This window comes from Fusarium musae, chromosome 8 (assembly GCF_019915245.1).
Source record: "Fusarium musae strain F31 chromosome 8, whole genome shotgun sequence".
NCBI classification, from domain to species: Eukaryota; Fungi; Ascomycota; class Sordariomycetes; order Hypocreales; family Nectriaceae; genus Fusarium; species Fusarium musae.
This window is the reverse complement of record NC_058394.1, coordinates 2,150,099-2,170,776: the sequence shown is the minus strand read 5'-3', so window position 1 is coordinate 2,170,776 and position 20,678 is coordinate 2,150,099. Positions and strand designations below refer to the sequence as shown.

The following is a 20,678-nucleotide window of genomic DNA, read 5'->3' as shown; positions in this document are numbered from 1 at the left end:
TTTTGTATTTCCGTCCTCAACGTGAATAGCTGGTGTAAGTCTGTCCCAATGTAGCAATAGCCATAATGGTATCGCAGTATAGGCTGTTCATTTCAGCCAGTATTGACAGGAGTCCACTCTGAGCGGGGCTTCTGTCAAGGGAAATGTGATTAATGGCAGTGTGAGTCTCTCTCTCTTTCTCTCTCTCTCTGTCGGCAAAGTAGTCGTGAATCTCATCACACTAAAGCCAGAACAAGTCGAAAACTCATCCGCGAAATTACAGTACGTAGCATACTTAAGTGGCTGAACAGGAAGGATGGCAGTAGCCTCATCATTCTCATCGCGGGGAGCAATCTTTCTCGTGACTGGCATGACATTTTCTGCGAAGTGATGCGCCGGATGACAAGACGTTCGCGGACCTCCGTCGCAGTGGTTAGGGCCTGGTAACATGTTGGTGGTAGTCGTTTGTGTGCCGATGCTAGGCTGACGGTAACAATTTTGAGGTCTGAACATTGGTCTCCGAGAACAGCTTTGCATCAATGAGAATGTACACTCGGCCTCGCAAAGCGCCACAGCAAAGGTAATTGTTCAACTTGGGCACGAACTCCCTATGCTGATTAGAGCCATTCCTCCAACCAACAACAAAGAGGCTATCGAACCTTCATGCGCTGGTGCTCCTCGCTGTAAACGGCTGGGCTCCAATTGCAGTTCTGTTGTCAACAACATCCAATAGCGTAATTGGTTTAGTGGTAAAATTCTTCGTTGCCATTCGAGCAGCGTCGGGGAGCCCAGGGTTCGATTCCCTGATTACGCATTACCATCTCTGAAGCTTCGAGAGTTTCTCTTTTGCTGTATGTGATCCATTTTTGTGGTGTTTTGGATGATACAATTATGCTCTGCAACCTCAGTAGTTTTGCCTTCTTTTGCCGGTTGATCGATCGAGGGGAGGCGGGGCAAACTTACAGGGCGTCATAACGGTCTTGGGGCATGTGACCCACTAATTCTTTTGACGCTTAATAAACATGCTGGATTAACGTCAGATCAAACGAAGTTCATCTCACAACTTCATCTACTATGATATTCCGCGAGGCTTTAAATTTTGTTCTCTAGGAAGAGCCATAAGCGCTACTTATCAGGGGATTGGTGGTTAGATCTTCTGCGCATCAGCTGGAGCCTGGTCGGTCGCCATTACTGACAAGCCTGTGCACTTATAGAATCACGACAGACTCAGCGATATTTCGCTCATAACCAGCTCCACGTGTCATTCTTTTCCTCTACGCGACACGTGTTACCGGCACGCTTCCGTTTATTTGATACCCAGTTTTCTGTAACTCATCGCCCTTACTCCAACACATCCCATAAAGCTATGTCTACGCCAAGTGTCAAATATAAGTACATTGAAGAAGTCGAGGTACTTGAAGATTATCGACCTGGAGGCTACCATCCTGTTCAGATTAACGATACTCTGCATCATGACCGTTACCAGATAGTGCATAAACTTGGACATGGTACATTTTCAACCTCCTGGCTTGCCCTCGACCGAACTTCATCCACCTACGTTGCAGTGAAGGTTGGAACTTCAGACGCAGATAAAGATGAAGTCGATATTCTCTCGAAGCTCGCAATGGCGGATACAGACGAAACAATGATCCCGCAAGTTCTTGACAGTTTCATTGTCAAAGGGCCCAACGGATCACACCTGTGTCTCGTCACGACACCTGCACGATGTAGCCTCATAGATACAAAAGATGCGTCTGACTCAGGTCTCTTCCAACTAGACGTGGCCCGTTCTCTGGCTTTTCAGGTTATAAAAGCTGTGGCCCATGTTCACTCGCGCGGCTATGCCCATGGAGGTTAGTTTCTGATGCCTTCCTTCAACCATTTACTAAAGTCTATCGCAAGATCTCCACTTGAGCAACCTATTACTACGACTTCCAGCCTCGCTCAACAACTTGTCGATCGACCAGCTGTATGCAAAGTTCGGTGCTCCGATACTAGAGCCAATTGTTCGTCTAGACGGGTCTGTTGAACCATTACCACCAGGCGTGCCTTCTCATGCCGTTCTCCCTGTCTGGCTTGGCTTACCGAGTGATGAAATCTCCCTGTGCGATGCCAAACTCTTACTGAGTGACTTTGGCGTCGCCTTCCGGCCAGCAGACAAGACAAAATGCGAGTCCAATGCACCCCTTGTTGTCCGCCCTCCCGAGTCTTATTTCGAGCCAACAAAGCCTCTCACCTTCGAATCAGACATATGGAGCCTCAGCTGTCTGATATTTGAGTTGTTTGCCCATCGCTCCCTCATCGACGGCATCATCGCTCCCCAGGACGACATCACTGCGCAACAAGTTCACATGCAGGGGATTCCACCGCCTGAATGGTGGGACAAATGGGACAAGCGCTCAAACTGGTTTGATATTAAAGGTCAGGCGCTCAGCAACGAGCGGGATATCTGGTCATGGGACAGGCGATTCACCCAATGGATACAAGAGCCGAGAAAATCGGAGGGCATGGAAACCCTCAACTCGGAGGAGGCGGCTGCGCTATTGGACATATTAAGACAAATGCTTGCATGGAAGCCTAAGAATCGACCTCAGGCGCAGCAAATTTTGGAATCGGGATGGGTGAAGGATTGGGCTTTGCCAGCCTACAACAAGACCAAGAAGTCGTAAGAGCATAAGACTTTGCCTACATGAGATGTATGCTTGCGTTAGAAAACGACCATAGAAAAGGATTAATAAGCCTATCTGGTCAGTTGAGGATCGGTGAATTGGCATTGTCCGAAGCGTTGTACAGACTTTGAGGCGGTGAAACGTTGTGACTCTTATCACCTTGGCATATATCGATATACCCAGCCACCACGGGACCCTCGGACACCTCCGTCACCATCCACGCATTCCGAAGTTCCTCAAAACAAGAAAAGTATCAGTTGATTCCAAACCAATTCAGGCCATTTATCTTATCTAATCAGTTATATTCGGACTCCACGTCATCCCCGGTATCGAAATCTGTTCCGCGCCCCCCGAAGCGATGATGTCAGCAAGCCCCCACACGAACCCCTGTCCAAGGCTGAGAATTCGCATTCGTCACAAGGGTTGTGAGGCGCTTCGACATGGCGATTGGTCAGAGTCCGAGTCTATTTTTGTGATCGACGGATTGAGGAGTTGGGATTCGTCCACGCCACCGAGCAAGCCTCGTTCTGACTACTCAGCGAGTGGCTCATGTTAGACAGGACTTACGAAGCCCGCTGGAGAAGTCAGCTCTTTTCACGGAAGCCATGGGAATTCCGTCTCTTAAATATGTATGCGCTGGCGCTCGGGTATCTGGTGGCGATTCATCGCAGCCGCATCGGTCCTTTTTAGCTCCTCGTGTTTTGCATGCTTTTAGTTCGTTCGTTTTGCAAGCGCTCTACCTAGTTTCAATGGATAATTACGAAGACGATTTTCAGAGCACGCCAACTGGCAAAGTCTCAAAAGCGAAGAAGGGAAAGCCAGTCCACGTGTGTTCCGAATGTCAAAAGGTGCGTCAATGACTACGAGCGGTAGCTTACCTGCTAACAAACCAAGGTCTACACTCGAGCTGAGCATTTGAGGTACAACTTCTACACTTACACTCGAGACGAAGACAGTATGCTCACACTTAAAAGGCGACATCAGTCTTCACACCAAGAACCCCAGTTCGAATGCCCTGTATGTCAAAGACGTTTCCATCGCAAGGATCTACTAGAAAGGCACTACAAACGGTGAGTTGAAAAGTCTCTGCGACCAAGAAATGCTCCTGACGATAATCTGCCTAAGACATGAAGAAGGAATCGATGACCCTTCTGGCTCTGGATACATGGAGTAGGCGTATGACGCTGAAGGAGTTTGGGGATTTGTTTCATTATACACTCGTTATCGGCAGTAAAGTACACGAATGAGGCAACGAGAAATAGATGGATGTAATTTTATGAGGGACGATGGTGGGTAAATATCTATGGATTGAATGTTGGTTTAGAGAGTAGATAAACTGTATATACAAGTCAGTCTCAATGACTAGGAATCTGGTGGTCATATGTGATTTCACTCATGCTTCAATTGCTATGCTACTTTCCAAAGAAATCCTATGAGTATGTTATGGTACCCATCAAAAATGCTGTATTCCCGAATGACCGGAGAGTATGGAGTGGATACGAATTTATTGCAAGTTCTTATTTATCAGCACAGAGGTTAATACTTTCCTCAACTAAAGTGATACAGTATTGCGATGAGACTGCGACAACCTATGAGTTTCTAGAATTCAAGAAGCAAGAAAATGCCAGTTCATACGTATATCTTACAGGGTAGCACAGCCCCAGTCTTCTCCGCCCCGCGTCACTCCATTGACCACCTGCTAGTGAACAGCCCCCTTACTATTTTAGTAGACGCCCTTATTTTTAAGCAAATTATTAATGTAAAAAATCTTTAAACAGTTGTCATATTGGGTTACCAGCCTGTATGACCCTGGTGCTCATCAACAGGCCTTTCCCGGCAGACACGATAGCTTGCCAGGAGATAAGAGAAGATCTTACTTCTTGGTCTTTGAACACAAAATCCATCTGAGTAATTAACTCTAGCTTACTTTGTCCTGGACTTTAGCAATGAGGTATATTTGTCGTATTGAAGGTATCCCCCCATAGAAGGCATCGTTAACACTGATTCAAAACGCAATTACTGTCCTGAACATGGCAGAAAAGCCAGTACGCCCTTACCAAGAAAAGCGATTAGACACTGAGGGGATTCTTAACTATATTAGCTTCAACATGCACCCAGATAATAGCGGCTACAGTTTTGATGAGTATAAGCTGGGAAGCATGTCGAGGATCCTCAGGACCACAATACATAGAATGACGGAATTTTGGATAACAAATATTATAGGCCGAGCGAGCCACCTGATTCTAGTGTCGGAGCCCTGAGTCTCAAGCAGGAATCTTCTGCATGTAATGGATCTGGGGCAGTACAAGCTCCAGTCAGTGGTCATGATACCAAGCCGGTATGTCTGAGTCAGGAAAAGGCTACGGCCCCGCCCCAGACGGTACAAAGCAAGGAGCGTACCGAGGGTAGTGTCAAACCGGAGCGAGTTGTGTTATCAGAGAAGAGTTCTTGAGGATCTCTTTAAGAGAGAATGAACGAGTAACCGCTCCATGGGATAATTTGCTGGTTCCTGTGTTAGGCAAAAAAGTATATCAGCTCGAGCTCGAATCCGCAGTATAGAAGTATTGTAAGCCTTCATGTGCTAGAACCTTGAAGCATATGCAATCTCTCTACCAGTACCCTGAAATCTCTATTTTAGACCTTAGAATTATCCTGTTGCCTAGCATCTTGGTGTAAATCAGGAGGAGGCGCGGCAACAATTTTGCGCCATGTCCATTGTGTTAAAACCGAAGTGTATTTTCTAACCTTATGACTGACTTATAAACTTAATACCGCCACCACCTTCTGATTGCCCCGAACCTTCTCCAGTCCAACCTTCGTCCCCAATGGCACCGACATACATATTATCACGAAACTTTCTTCAGGTCAAGCTTTTCTTATACATCAGTATTTCTTAACAATTCTAATAGCTTCGTGCCATACCTGGAAGTTCCTCTTAGCAAATCGCCTTCTACACCTCAATCAGGGACTTAATCTACTCCTAGTTTCTTCTTCTAATTAACTTTATAGTCTTCTTATATCTAGCCTTGTTATTAAGAAGGGCTTTTAGCGCCTCCCTCTTTTACTTAATAGCTTTCTTAACCTCTTAAGGAAGTCTTTAAATAGTATAAGTAAGAGTATATATACTAAAAATAGCTAACTGCTAAATAAGGTTATTTAAAAGCCTTTTCTATTCTTTAAACTTAATAGCCTTAAAAATTTTATCTTTTTTATCTTTAATAGCCTTAAAGCTATCCTCTTTCCTAAGAGTCTATTAGTAATCCCTAATATTATTAAGGTTAAGGGGAATTCTATTAATATACTACTACTAGAATTTATCTAAATATACTATATAGATAAGCTTTTATTTAGGTATATATACTGCTATATTACTCTATTATTATCTTATATTTAGTTATCTTAGGAGATATACTAGAGCTTCTTATAGCCTGTAATAGCAGGAAAATAAGTTATCTTTTAGGTTTTAATAATATTAGCATTTTGCTGTAGCTATTAGTCAGTTATTATGGTATTAATGTCTAAGTTGTGGGCTTGAAGTGTTATTTATAGTTAAGATTTGTGGCTGTAAGCTTATTCTAGCAGAGAGAACCTAGTTTGCGCCATGTCAACACTGGGAACAAAATACATGGTAGTTCGAGGATGTAAATGGTAAGAATTAATTAGCATTGTTACGTTCATGTCTCAATCTAGTAACTTATTGTTTGCCTTGCGAATATCGCTGGTACCACTGGGCCTGGGGTTTGGGGTTGTCAGGCCAAGGCCCTCAATAAAGCCGTGCCGAATCAATAGCAATTGGTTAGCAAGACTGCGAGGATAGAGCAACAAGCCCCGTCGATATAAGCTACGACTGATCTTTACTTGATACATACGACCAAAGCTCGTAGAAAATACGGGATCCCGTCCGCTCTCCCATAGTCAAGCTGCGAAGCGCTGGATTAGTAGTTGGGTCGGTGACGACCAGCGAATCCCCGGTGTTGTATGTTTTTTGCCGGTCAGCTATTCTGAACTATGAGGCAAACAAGACATTCAAAATGAATCTTTTTTTAATCACTGTTCGGTATTCAATTGCTGGCACTTTGTCATTTATTCTTCAGGCTCTGACTCTGCCTCTGGCATCCCAACACCGAGCCCGACTAGAAACTCCGCAATGTCAGGTTTCTCGCGATAACATTCTAATAAATCCTCCTCTTCTAGCGCATTGATATCTGCACCGTGACTAATAAGCAGCCTCACTGACTCTAAGCATCCATATACAATGGCATGAGCCAAAGGTGTGAGTCCATCTTCATCCACTGCAGCGACATTGGCCTCGCATTCTAATAACCGCTTGACTGTATGTGACGAATCTCCAATCTCCGCTGCGATATGCAACGCTGTTTGTCCATTTGCCGCTTGAGCCTCAATATTGTCGCCGCGATCAACAAGCAACTGGATCAGTGTCTCCCTGGCTCCAAAATGAGCAGCGAGGTGAAGGGGAGTATATCCTCGCGTATAACACCGCCATCTCTCTTCCTCAGCTTCAAACTCATCATAGCTCTCTTCATCAATGTATGGCCACGCTTCGGCAGCTTGAAGGTAAGAGTCTACCGATCTATGTGAGGTTGTCATTTTTAGAAAATCTGTGTCGTAAGACAGCGATGGCAAAGCTGCAAGACTCGGTGCAAGAGTTCTGGCGGCATAACAGAGAAACGGATGCGCCTTCAGTCTCTCTTTGAGCTCTTGAGATGACCTGCACGCGCCTTCGTGGTCGCCTCGTGTCAAGTATAGGAATGTCGCCCTGATGTGTCGCGTATGGTATTTGTCGTCAAATACTTCATTTCGCAAGTAGTCCAACAGCAATGGTGATCGCAATTTCATGACCTCCGTTTGAGAGTCGATAAAGGCAAAACTGGCGCAGGCGTTGGAGATTTGTGTGAGAGTAAACACTGTGTAGTCTTTGTCTCTAATACCCCAGGCGATGAGGGCTTCCCATAGCATTGATGGAGTAAAGGTGTATCCATTTTCTTCGCCGTAGACCAGGTAATAAAGCAAGCAGAGGATCATATCCGAATGCTCTGAGGCTTCGATCCCATTGACCAGAGCTTTGCAAAAGGCGCGAGGTACATCCACGCTGGAGTTTGGTGACCAGGACTCTATCAGGCTGAGAAGAACCGCATTCCGTTGCGATGCGATGTTGCTGAACCAAGTCGGTATGATGGGAAGAAACCTAGTAGACTTTAGCGGATGCTATCACGAATGCATAGCGAGCCTTACCGCCCTTCAGCCATGTCCGTAAGTTTCTGATATGGAAACAGCCTGGTATGGGAATCATCCAGCACTTCTGCATTTGCAGGTGCCTCGTCAACAGCTCTGGCGTGGTATAGACTCAAACCCTCATTGGTAGCGCGTGCTGTGATCGTGTTGATACCAAAGGCGTCAGAGAGCGCGTGTGATGGCGGACCCCGACTAGTCAGCATTATTCGCAATTGTGTCTTTTCTTTCAGTAGAAATTCCAGCAGCTCCCGTAAGCCAGCCTCATTTGAGGAGTCGACTCCATCGAGGATGATGATAATTCTACAGAATGCAGAGCCCAGCATCTGCAGTATAGTCACGGTACTTTCGGCATTTCCCAAACCATCGTCAATAGTCGCCAAAATTTGGGCTGGAAGCGTAGATTTTCCCGGAAGCTGTGACACCAACTGTCTAGTGATTGAGCGCAGCGCAAGGTTGTAGTCAGCAAGGTTGAACTGCAGCTCATGCCTGTCAAAATGGTATACGGCGGCCCCAGTACTTGGTAAGATCTGGTCATCTAGAACACGGCTCACTAAATTTGAGGTAATAAAACTCTTGCCAGTTGCGCCTGGTGTTCGTTAGCCAGGCACGAATAAGTAATGGAAGTTGGTGAGATACTTGGTCCATGGAGCCAAAGCACGCGACCCCGATTCCCGCTCAGCCAATCCTGAGTCATCTCATGGTCGAAAAACCACTGCGCGACCCCGGGAATACCCGCGTCATTGAGAAGCCGCTGTTGAGCGGCTGATTGATCCCCCGGATTTAACCTTCGAAGCAGGGTCTTCCGGTCACTCAGTTGCATTATGAAATATGTCATGCAAGTATGTACAAACGGTCAAATGTTTAATAACTCAGGGCTAGGTATTTATCTGATGCTACCTTGCACGATTGATCGTGGCTCGGCCAAGAAATTCATAGCCGCTCCTCGAGGATTGGCTGTATCGTATAATCATCACCCCCACTCGCTAGTTCTGAAACATGCTCGTATTACAAACAAAAAGGGAGCCTGTTCCAGGCATCAACTAACTAATTTATTCCCAGTCGTAAGATTCTGGAAAATCAAATCAATTCTCTGTTTGCCTTTCGGGTCATATTTGTCCACGTATCTCTCCCCAAAAGGGTGCACCAATTGTCTGCAGCATACATAGTCAGTAGAGGCTGCGCAATAGGCAGCAGAATTACTCACCATATGTCGTCTGAGGCTTCGTGTCACAAAGCCAGATGATAGTGTCATTGACACTGTCTTTGAGACCACTTTTCGGAAAGGCTTTGGCAAATGCAGCATAATCCTCTTCCGAGACACCATAAGCTGATCTTGAAAAGTCCATTGCGATGCCTTTTAATACAACCTGCACATCAAGTTCTTTGAAATATGATACAGACCTTTCTGTATGAAGCGCGATCGCATCCCATAACATATGGACATTCTCCTCATGCCAGAACCTTCCATCTTGATACTCTTGTATAAACTCACGCGCTGCGAAAGCCCCGTCTACTTCGAGCCGACGATCAGCGCTGATGATGGGCGACGCTTCTGTCGTGTCCCAAACAAGGTCGTGCAAGAGGGTGGCAACAGTTTGAACTTCTAGGTCGACTCTGTCACTAAGGGATTCGTTGGCATTGATCATGAGAACTCCGTAGAGCTACGACCGCATGACGTGCTTGTAGATGGGGTAGGTACTATGCTTCAACGCAAATGCTTCGGCATCTTAAACGATTGGTGTGTCGATGACTGATATGCCAGCGACTTTTCGGGCAGGATATGAGAGTCCGATGGTGTTAGCTTGACAACTACCATGGAAAAGGGCCGCAAGAATGACGACAGCTCTGATCTGCACAATGCATGAAGTGAAGTCCTATGGACCGACGGTATAGAGTCGCAAAGAGAGACTAAAGTTCTTGCGCAGGTTCCCCTGTATTGTTTAGTGCCATGGCAGTGATAAAATACTTAAATAAGGGGAACTGAAGACACAGTTCTATACTGGGGATAGATATTCACTCAACATGCACAGTGTTGTATCAATAATCCAACGTATGTGCCTTCTTATGTGTCGGTTTAATACGTGCACTGATGTACTTCAAGGTCTAAGCCCATGGTTCAGAGGTATATCGTGATCTATAAGTATTTGCTCTGAGGCTCTAATCTCTATCTATCGTAATGCCTATGAATGGCTAGTCTGCTTTTAAGATTCAAGTAAGGTATTGCATTATCAAGCCTTACGAGGCTCTCGAAGCGGCCAAACCATGTCAGGAATGCGATAACCCAGTCTATCCATGTAGTACGAGATATCGAGTCCGTGAACTCTCCAAGCTATGACTCTCTCGCCACGTCCTTCTACTAAACCAAAGTTAGGCTTCATGATATCTAGATGAGGACTCACATGTCTCGAAGCATCGGGCATCTCCCAAGTTGACATCATGAGCAGCTCATCCCCGGTCAAAAGACTCATCAGCTGCACGAACTTGTTATTCGAAACCGTGATGACTTCAATATCTCCAGGCTTCATCAGCTGACAGCATTGGAGAGTACCTGGCTGGACGTCCTTTGATTTTGATAGCGCGAAAATTGTCCATGGTGTCCATTTACCCATGAACATGTTGAGAGGGAACGGCTGAGAGGCAGTGCCTGAAGGGATCAGATGACGCCTAAAAAGGTAAGAAGTTGCAGCTTTGCGGCTCAAGAGGAATGACACTAGATCGTGAGCAATGGAGAGTTTAGGATGGGGGTTGACGGTGGCGATCTGGCCATTCTCATCAGTAGCCTCTCTGCGAACGAAATCGATGGCTGACTTCGTACGCATTTCCTCTTGCTTACGGTATCCCTCATTCTTCATTTCATGACCAATTTCATGTCTTTCGGAATAAGACTCAACGAACGACAGAACATCGAAGCCTTCATCAGCCTCGACATCCACAATAAGCGAGTCGTTATGATCCATGGCGTGAAATGTTGCTGTAATTTTAGATTTGTTGTTGTTTGGTACTGTAATTCTGTGGTTAGTCAAGAAGATAGGGAACAGACAGAATAATAGGAAGCTTAAGCTTTTAAATACTAGGAGACTAGACGCATTTTCGCAATTTGGCGCTCTGTTCTCCTGTTCAGCATCATGTCTTAGGATTATCAAAGGGCGATGCTTTGGATTGCTGACCAAGAGCATTATGACCCGAACTTTAGAGAACAAAGAATCGCCCACCACTCAAAGGCCATGAAGACAAGTCATTGTAGTTGGACGAACATGATGCTATCTGAACAATCCATCTCCCATTTCAAAGCAAGAGACACTTCGATCGTCGCCCAAACCCGTCTAGCGTGCACTAGGAACTTTTGCATGTTAAGCTTATTCGTATGGTTCATGATCCCTGTCCCCAAGCTCTTCATCCACCTTCCAAAACCGTGCAACCTCAAGAAATAACTCGCCATTGCCCAATGAAAGCCCCTCGGCATTCTTGGGCTCGTGGGGTTATCGTTCTCTGCCAAGATGACCCTCATTTGGTGCAACGTCGATCGGGCTTGGTCACATTTTAGTGCAGTAAAAGTTCGATTCTCGTTGGTGCAAGCAAAAGTGCCTGGGAGCCGTCACCACTAGCGATAAGGCCTCCGCTAGACAAGTCTGCTGGCGATCATCAAAGCAGCTTCTTGGCTAGAAATGACCTTCCATAAGCGAAACTGTTTCCGTGAACTTGTGTTCGTCATGATTTCCCGCCATGGATTGTCGTGCTTGGCACTGCGATTGCCTCTGATTGCGTGACTTGTTTATCTGTATAAATAGAGACTCTCCGCCTTCGTGCGACTCCCTGCTTCCGTTGTTACGGCCATTCCAACCTTCAAATATAGTCAACATGAAGCTCAGCACTGGTGTCGCTACATTGCTGGCGCTGGCTCCCAGCCATGGCCTCGCCAAGACTCATAAGCTGGAGTCTAAGAAGATCCAAGCTGACATGAAGACCAAGAAGTAATTACTTTCGATCCTCGTACCAGCGAAAAAGTGTTAACAATATGTAGCCTCATGTCAAACCTCGAAACATTCAACGACATTGCCTTTGCCAACGGCGGTAACAGAGCCTTCGGTCTTCCCGGATACGACGCTTCAGTGGACTACATCTTCAAGCGCATCTCCAAAGTCAAGACCGCCAAAGTCTGGAAGCAAAACTTCCCCGCGCTCTTCGCCTTTGTAGACTCAATTGAGCTCAAGGTTGACGACACGCCCGTCTATGTCTACGGCCTGACCTACTCCCCCTCAACGTCCGCAGAAGGCATCACCGCCGAGATTGCGCTCGGTCCCGAAGGTGCAGCAGGTTGCGACGCTTCATCATACGATGATCTCGACGTCAAGGGTAAAATTGTTCTCGTCCAGCGGTTCCGCTGTCCTACCGGCGGAACTCTTGCTGGCAGAGTGATTCCTGCTGCTGCGGCTGGTGCGTCCGCTGTCATCATCTACCATGATCTTACGACAAATGTGACTGCTGGTTCTCTTAGCCAGCCCGATCCTGAGAAGCATGTCCCAGCTGGCTTCATCAACCTTGTTGATGGTGAGAAGATCAAGGAGAGGATCGAGGCTGGCGAGACTGTCACTGCACACTTTCAGCAGACGCAGACGATTGAGGAGAGGATTACGCAGAACGTTATTGCTGAGACCAAGGGAGGCGACCCTCGTAATGTCATCATGGTTTGTGACTCAGCCCAATGGCCAATAGCCATACTAACAAATATCTAGCTAGGCGCCCATCTTGACAGCGTTCAAGCCGGTCCCGGTATTAACGACGACGGTTTGTCCCCCGCCGCGTTTCATCATGACTCCACTAATGCAGCCAGGTTCTGGCTCATCCCTCATCCTTGAACTCTTCCTCGCCCTCTCAAAGTACAAGACAAAGAATAAGATCCGCTTCGCATGGTGGGGAGCCGAAGAAAACGGCCTTCTCGGCAGCAAGCACTACACCTCTACCCTCCCCGCCAAGGACGTCAACGATCTTCTCGTCTATCTCAACTTCGATATGGTTTCCAAGGGGTTCTTCGGCGTTGCCGACACCGATGGAAGCTCTCATGGATCAAAAGCTCCCGAGGGCTCCGAGGTCACGGAGAAGATCTTCACAGAGTACTTTGAGAGCCAGGGTATTGAGGTCACGCCCGCTGTTTTGACCAATGGCAGTGATTATGCTCCTTTCTGGCAGAACTTGAACAAGCCCTTTGGATTCTTGCATACTGTAGGTGTCACACATTCGACTGTGCTTTTGCAACTGACCAAGAATTAGGGCACGGCTGTTGCACAGGATCCCTGCTACCACCAAGCGTGCGACACCATTGACAACCCCGATTCCAAGACTCTCACCATAAACGCCAAGGTAAGCCTTCTACTCAGGTCATGACTATGAGCAACTCTAACATGAACAGGCTGCTGCACACATTCTGGCCGTCCTCGACGACAGAGGAACAAAGCTGATCCCCAAGACCAAGACCAGTGAGGCTTCGTTGCAGGGTCTCCAGGAACGAAGTGTTGGCCCTGATCTGGCTCAGATTGACGAGCTTGAGGCGATGGGTATTCGACACTTGGGTTGCGGTATTCACGAGATCTAGAGTTGTACCTGTAAAAGTTGAGATGATGAGAAAATGAGGTGATGAGTTATGAGTAGTAGTTTGTTGATAGATGAAAGCATTATGAACGTGTTAGACGCACGATCTCACTCGCCCGTAAACGTGTCAACAGATCTCCACTTCCAATTCCTAAACCTCTCGTAAGATATTGGATCAGTTCCCCAATAGTGACATATGTCCTCTGCCGTCAACATTCTCCAGTCCCTTTCAAATTCAGGCGGTCTTGGTGCCGACGTATCAACTCCTTCGTCCCACGCTTTCACGTCTTTTCTCTTCGCCCAATCCTCGCCCGTCACTTTACAGCCTTTATTACGCTTACATCTCTGCCCACAGGACGGGCACTTATAGTTCTTCCAATCTTCTTCATGATCGCGCTTCCAAGCGTCGGATTTGCCGTGAGGGTATGAACATGATCGCCTGGTATGGCCCATCTTGTTCTTGAGCCTGTTATCGTAGTACCGTTGTGAGAGCTCTTCAGTGTTGTAACGTTGGGAGTGGCCATGGCGAAGAGAGTCGCGGTAGAGTACGTCTGTCGTTATCCAACAGCTCGAACCTCTTTCCATATATGTCTCGAGAACGTAATCGCTTTTCGTGAGCATCACTCCGTCACATATGTCTTCAGTCTCAAATTCTGTCGGCATGGACGAGTCGACTACCGTGACCTTCACCCGTTCCAGTTCAAGCTTTTGAAGAAGTTCTTTGCTTGCTGGGTCCTTCATCTGCGTCTCAGAAAGGTAAACTTCAAAGTCATCACGAGACATCCTCCAACTCTCGGGCTTGGAGTTTTCTAGGAGCCATTGCAGAACAAAAGCGTCAAAAGGGTTGGAATGACCGATGATGTAGTGGTGACGGAGACCAGGTGGAGGTGAGCTGCGAAGTCGTGGAGTACCAGTTCCGGCAGGATCGTTGTGAACTTTCTGGCCGACCCATGACCATAAAAACAAGCATAGATTGGCCCAACAGCCTTCATAATATTCTCTTTCTTTGTCTTTGTCGATGATGGTGCGTATGTAAGCAATCCTTGTTGTTGTCGTTGTCGTTGTCGGTGAAGCCGTTATGTCTTTCATTACAGCTGGAATATGTCGATTACCGTATCCGATGGGATTGAAGATCAACGCCCAGAGGGTGAAACAGCCCGTGGAAGGACAGGACTCAGTGTTGACGTTTTATTGATTCAATGTCGCTGACAGTATTGGCGATTTCTTTTATCGTTGCCAGCCGAAATATTGAAGATGAAGTCGGCAAGTGACTCACCGCGAATCGAACCATCTCAAATACGAAACAGACATGGTGTTGGTGTCTAGATACTTGATAAAGTAGCTCCAAGTAGCTATTGGCCTTACTGAAGTGCCGAAGTGACCTTGTAGCTACCCGCCTCAAACCCGACGCTAAAATAGTTGTTAATCTTTGTCATGCCTCTGTCATACTTCTCCCAATTTCTCACTATAGCAATTCACTACTGGATCCAGCGACCAAGTTAAGACTGGTAGATTAATCGTGGAAAATTATTTAGGTCATAACTCTGGGTATTTCTATACTTCAGCTCTTCTACAATCTACAACTAATCATTTACTGGAACTTGACGCCCTCAGCATTCTCATAAGCATATGGAACACTGGGCGTCTTCCATCGCGGCGTCACCTCCTCGTCGCTCAGACTGACGACAGGCTTCAGGATGCTCAATTTCTTTCCATCGAAAGCGCTCGTCTCAAAGCTCTGATAAAATCCCCCATCTTCCGACAACTCTTTACCAAGGACTCTCTTCCACCCATCCCAAACCGTCATCAAAAGACCAAGCACATGATGCGATCCTCTCATTTCGGCCCATTGGAAACGCTTCGCACACTCGGCGACTGTTTCAGGTGAGTAGAGCCCGATGTCGGATCGAAGAGCGAACGCGTTGACTGCAACGAGAGATGCGTGAACAGCGTAGCTTCCGCCCTTGGTGGTGGCCCGATCGCGAAGGGCGACAAGGGTACCTACTGCACCGAGAGCGCCGGTGGTCATGTCGCTGATAGGTAGCGAAGGTAGAACAGCTTCGTTGTCGGGCAGGTTAAGAGAACGGCCAGTGACATGTGCTGATCCAGCAGCCGCATCAGCGATCTGTTGCCAACCGGGCCTCTCCGCATAATAGCCATGAGGGCCATAGCAGTTCTCCGAGACGTGAATGATTCCACAACCTCGCTCTCCAGCCATCTTGAGGATATCGTTCAATCCAAGGCCAAACTTGAGCATCTTGTTCATCCGGAAGCCTTGGATGAATACATCTGCATCAGCGATAAGAGACTTGATGATAGTTGCATCCTCAGGCTTCCGCAGGTCAATAGCGGTAGTGCGCTTTCCAGCGTTGAGAGTGAGTTGCATAATGTTGATATTGGGCAAGTGAGGGGGGTTGATCCGGATAACTTCAGCGCCGAAGCTAGAAAGAATCGTCCCGATTTGAGGGCCGGCGATAACGCGAGTCATCTCAACGACTTTGATACCAGCCAGCAGGCGCTTATCGTCTGGATCAAGAGGAGGCAAAGCAACAGGAGGTGTAGGAATAGCTTGAGGCTGAGCCTTGATGTTGATGAGAGGATGAGTAGCGAGCGATTTGCCCATCTCCCTTTCGTTCCACTGCTTAGGTGTGAAGCAGATACTGCCGCAGTTGCCGTTGACAAGGTTTTTGAATTCAAGCTTCTCCGGTGAGAGCTTGCCTGTGAAGCTTGGGATGTGCGCCGCTGCTTCTTCGTTGGAGGTGATGGCATCAGATGAGTCGACGCCGATAGACTTCAGAACTGGCTCTGCATTCATGGAGCCGTGGAGCGAGTACCAAGCGTCAGGATCAGAGGTAGGATAAAGCCCTGTGGTACGATACTTGAGAGGTGTATCAACCCATCCGCGTTCCCAATCTGACAACAGCTTCTTCAACCCTCCAGACTTGGCAAATGTAAGGACATCCTTGCCATCGACATATGCAGTAGCGACATTGCCAAACCAAATTCCGGCATGGGGAGTATTGACAGTTACTTTCCGCTCTTTGTCCTCGAGGCCTCGAAGGGTAAGGATCTCATCAGCTACTACACCGGCCATGGCGTGGAGAGCTGAAGCTACCGGGACAGCCTTGATCGGACCGGAGATGACTGACAGCTCGTCACCGGTGAATATGGATTTTGAAAGGATGGATTCGTCCTGGGTGAAGCCGGGTGTTTGAGAGGCGATGAGACGGAAGACGCGTTCTGTGTCTCGGGGAACAGGGACGAATGTGCGATCAGTATGAGTACCGGGGACCGTACACATCAGGGATACTGGGTTCTTGTGACATATTGAAATGGTTGTGAGATTAGGGTGAAGCTAAGAGTAATAAGTGAAGAGGTGAGGCAGGTCAAGACACAGATTTGGGCGATAGCTTGGACTATGGTCGGATGCTTGGCTTTTATTACTTCTTAGTGATGTTCAAGTCGGTGTAACGACGAGTTCTTGACCACAAATCTTCAATCACCAAGCATCCCATTTTTTCGACTCCACAGGAATCATGCATCGTTACCATCTCCATAATCGGCCCTGATCCACAGAGCTTCAAATCGGTAGTCTTGAACACGAGCGCGAGCAGAGTTTGGATATAGCAGAAATAAGTAGAATTCTATCTTCACGCAATTGCAACATGAGGCTCAAAAAGCCGCCACGAGAAAAGAAGTTTCCACGGTCGAGAAGCGGATTTGTCGTGTTTGCTGCATCATGACGCAGAGACGGAACGTTAGAGTGGAGAAACGCGGACACTTCCGCACGAGAAGAGATCTCGAAATTTTCTGGAAGGCGTAAAAGAGGGACCTGATGGGATAATCGCATGGACATTGGACTATGATGGGGATTCTACGGCTTGGACTGATTCATATGCCGATGCATGGCATTAATGGGATCTAATGCTAAAACACGGCGGGAGATGCGGAATAAAGTCATCTAAAATCTGTCTATTGGGTCAAATGCTAGCAGTAATGCTTTGTAAAACTGAATCATACCGTCAGAACTTGAGCCAGGTCTTCTTCTCCATTATGCTATTTCTCGTTTTCTAAATTCCTGTACCGAATAGTTGCCATGAGTAGCTCGTACTCAGCATCATCGATTCCAACCGTCCCCATCTCTGGTGCCCAACCATTATCTGCTTGACCCCTTCCCCATGTCCGATTTGGATTTTCCCATCGATAGGAGGCGCCGACATTATAACTAATATATTGCATCCGTGTTTCCCTTCGTTGGAGCAATCCCACACCATGCAAGTATGTCTGTGCCAAAACTGGGTTCCTGGTAATCCCGAAGTCCATGCCTGCAGGTTTGGAAAAGTTTCTGTGAACATTGCTACAAATCATTTGCTCAAATTCGTCGCTGCTGAGATTGACAACACATTCGTGCTCTCTCAACGATTCGTTACTCGGCCATTGGTTCATCCAGTCGCCATGACCCGTTATGAACTTCTTGAGGCCTTTTATTCGTCCTGTCCAGCTTTCAATGACATGGTGTCATCTGATAGCATACTCTTTGGTCTCAGAAGAGTCTTTATTATTCGCCAAGCCAGCGTGGTGATACGGGTATCCATCGCTGGTCAGAGGACTGCGTTGACGGGCTTTGAACAGAATAGGACAATCATCCAAGTATAGTTCCTCTAGACCGCCGCTTGCATTGCTCTCTCCGATGCTTGCGATCCAGTTGGTTTCTCGCTCATCCATAAAGACAAATTTGCCAAGAGCTAGAATCTTAAGCTGAGGCAACGTTCCAATCTCATAGAGATTCATTGTCGGGAACCAGCCCCAGTACTCAGTGTAGTAAAGAGATAGAGTTCTCAGATGAATCCCCAGACTTGGCGATAGCCAGGTGTAGGGCAGCTTCTGAAAGAATTCATGCCTTTCTGGAGGAAAGTAAGTCTGGTTCTTCAACCTATAATACTCGGTAGTAATCAAGAGCTTCAAATCCTGCAAGTGAGGTAGGCGGAGTAATTGCTGCCAAGCATCTGAAAAAGTCAGATTGGGATCACGATAATCGGCCAAGTTGGAAATCGTGAGCTCTTGGAGGTGCTCCATGCACCCAGTGACGAACTCTGGATCATCATCTCGGTATCTAGGTCCGAAAAAACGAAGATTCGCCCTCTCATCGGCTTCGAACAGCTTTGCCCGTGACCACAATCCCACGATACAGTGTGGGATAATATCAAGGATTCTATATCGAAACGGCCAGCCGTCCTCGACTCTTGCTGGTTGCCATTCTCTATTTTCATTCCCATAATATTCACTGAACCTCAAGTGCAGGCTGGTGAGATTGGAAAAGTAGCGGAGGTAAGGAAGGGCGTTGAAGAAGCCACTGGATAACTCATGTGTATCATACGAAGTGTATTCATATAGGCCAGTGTTTGCGTCAACTGTAATTTCCTTCACATGAGTGCGCAGATGGGGTGACGTTGCAATGGAGGTGAAGTTTGCGACGGTTCCGTAAACTCTAAGATGAAAGGCCTTGGAAGATAATGGAGTCACTACGTCGTGGAATTGATGAGTGGCCAATCTCAAGCGAAGAAGGTCGGGTTTCGGCAAAGTCGAACAAATCAATGTGACGATCTCGAGCGGAAGAGGAAGGTCACTCTGATGCTCGGTCTCCATTATCGAATACGAAGGTCTTTGTGGCTCCAAAACGTGGTTATGCAGTTGCGGTGATGCAGATGCAGCTGTGCCCGAGCTGAGGTTCTCGACATGGAACTTTGTATCAAGCCACGTTTATATGCAAATCGAGAATTGGCCCACTCTACTAGGCTCCAGCTTACCAAAAGGACAAGATTGGGTTTCACCGATTGTATAGAATTTCTTTTGCTTAATACTCTAGAATGCGCTCTGGATAATTTGGTAAATAAAATATAGATGATACTTGAGGGAAATATGACCTCGGCATTTTACAGTCGTGGATCTTGGCTGATAACTGCCGAGAACGAGTAATAAGAGTGGATCGGCTTTCCGACGTGGACAAGACGACGCCCAAAATGAAGCATATGCTCTTTTGACCTGGAAACGACAGACATTGATGGTCTATGCTGAGATTGATTGCTTCAGCATTGCAGATACGTAATTAAATGTCACATATACGAGCTTTATAAGATGTCTGCAGCTTATGAAGCATTACAAACTTGTTCCGAAAGAGGAATGGCCGAGAAAACCCATATCCAGTTGGCGGCCGAACCTTACATGGAACATACGATAGCCTCATCAGTCAAGGACTTTTGCCGCAGGATTGGGATCTACAACATGTGCCGTGACATTGTGGCCGGATCTCAGGGCGATATGCCGAGGGCAGTACTGATTGTATATTTCATTTTGCATGTGTATCAACAATTTTGAAGGAGAGATAGAGACAGAATTATGTATAAAAGAAGTGATGATTCCTGCAAAGAGACCAAAATCTCAACTCGCAACACTCTCAATCATTTCACAAGAGCTTCAAAGCCCATCACAATCCACCAAATCCATCGTAACTCACCAAGAGCCAATTTCGAGTAAGAGCTCCAGTCAACCTAAGTTATCCCCTGCTAACGCATCCGATCCAGAATGCATTTTACCACTCTCATCGCCTCTGCTGTCCTTGCTCTCGGTGTCTCTGCTGAAGGCATCAACTGCCACGGCAGCAGCAACTGCGCCAACGCCGGTTTCAAGCTGACAGGCCTCCTCCGAACCGCCCAGGACCTGAACGACAACAAGTGGTACTACAACGGCCAGCACATCGCCTGTTGGCAGGCTCTTGACAAGACCGGGTTCTGTGCATTCCTCCAGAACACCGGTGGCCTTCCTGGCAAGGACATCAAGAGGCTGCTCCAGGAGCTGGTCAACCATGGATGTGCCAAGTGCGGCAGTGTTCCTGCGTTCTACCCTAGCGACAACGATATCAAGTCTCATGGAATGCTCACTGTCAACTACGTCTCGAAGACGAACTGCAACGGGCTCTGCTAGATGCTGGGCGTGTGAAGGCAACTGTCATTGGCAATCGCTCTCGGAATATACCTCGCCGCACGTGCTTCTGAGGACACGTTCTTTATCAAGTCCATGGATTTGACAAATTATCCTTCGATTCTTTCTTAGTTTAGCTACCTAGACTATCCTATCTTTCATAGAAAATAAGTAAAGGTTTTCCTGCATAAATACCAACAGCTTTGGAAACCC

At 47.1% G+C, this 20,678-nt stretch overlaps 6 protein-coding genes and 1 non-coding gene across 7 annotated transcripts; 4 read left to right on the top strand and 3 right to left on the bottom strand.

Annotated features, from left to right (window-relative positions):
- The first annotated feature begins 711 nt into the window (after nucleotides 1-711).
- J7337_010966 lies at nucleotides 712-793 on the top strand. The gene has a single exon. It is a non-coding gene; the product is annotated as a tRNA-Gly (tRNA).
- A 552-nt stretch (nucleotides 794-1,345) lies between these two features.
- J7337_010965 (uncharacterized protein) lies at nucleotides 1,346-2,648 on the top strand (the record flags this gene model as incomplete). The annotated part of the gene is made up of 2 exons (XM_044828522.1): nucleotides 1,346-1,832; nucleotides 1,918-2,648. The coding sequence occupies 2 exons, from the start codon at nucleotides 1,346-1,348 to the stop codon at nucleotides 2,646-2,648; spliced, it is 1,218 nt and encodes a 405-aa protein (XP_044677076.1).
- Nucleotides 2,649-6,731: 4,083 nt separating this feature from the next.
- On the bottom strand, nucleotides 6,732-7,915 carry J7337_010964 (uncharacterized protein; the record flags this gene model as incomplete). Its single annotated transcript, XM_044828521.1, has 2 exons — nucleotides 6,732-7,854; nucleotides 7,902-7,915. 2 exons carry the CDS (start codon nucleotides 7,913-7,915, stop codon nucleotides 6,732-6,734), a joined length of 1,137 nt encoding a protein of 378 aa, XP_044677075.1.
- Nucleotides 7,916-10,230: 2,315 nt separating this feature from the next.
- J7337_010963 (uncharacterized protein) lies at nucleotides 10,231-10,858 on the bottom strand (the record flags this gene model as incomplete). The annotated part of the gene is made up of 2 exons (XM_044828520.1): nucleotides 10,231-10,254; nucleotides 10,301-10,858. The coding sequence occupies 2 exons, from the start codon at nucleotides 10,856-10,858 to the stop codon at nucleotides 10,231-10,233; spliced, it is 582 nt and encodes a 193-aa protein (XP_044677074.1).
- Nucleotides 10,859-11,759: 901 nt separating this feature from the next.
- J7337_010962 (uncharacterized protein) lies at nucleotides 11,760-13,491 on the top strand (the record flags this gene model as incomplete). The annotated part of the gene is made up of 6 exons (XM_044828519.1): nucleotides 11,760-11,872; nucleotides 11,923-12,586; nucleotides 12,635-12,686; nucleotides 12,733-13,121; nucleotides 13,170-13,259; nucleotides 13,309-13,491. 6 exons carry the CDS (start codon nucleotides 11,760-11,762, stop codon nucleotides 13,489-13,491), a joined length of 1,491 nt encoding a protein of 496 aa, XP_044677073.1.
- A 1,587-nt stretch (nucleotides 13,492-15,078) lies between these two features.
- On the bottom strand, nucleotides 15,079-16,788 carry J7337_010961 (uncharacterized protein; the record flags this gene model as incomplete). The annotated part of the gene is made up of 1 exon (XM_044828518.1): nucleotides 15,079-16,788. One exon carries the CDS (start codon nucleotides 16,786-16,788, stop codon nucleotides 15,079-15,081), a length of 1,710 nt encoding a protein of 569 aa, XP_044677072.1.
- A 3,281-nt stretch (nucleotides 16,789-20,069) lies between these two features.
- Nucleotides 20,070-20,468, top strand: J7337_010960 (uncharacterized protein; the record flags this gene model as incomplete). The annotated part of the gene is made up of 1 exon (XM_044828517.1): nucleotides 20,070-20,468. One exon carries the CDS (start codon nucleotides 20,070-20,072, stop codon nucleotides 20,466-20,468), a length of 399 nt encoding a protein of 132 aa, XP_044677071.1.
- Between the last annotated feature and the right edge of the window lie 210 nt (nucleotides 20,469-20,678).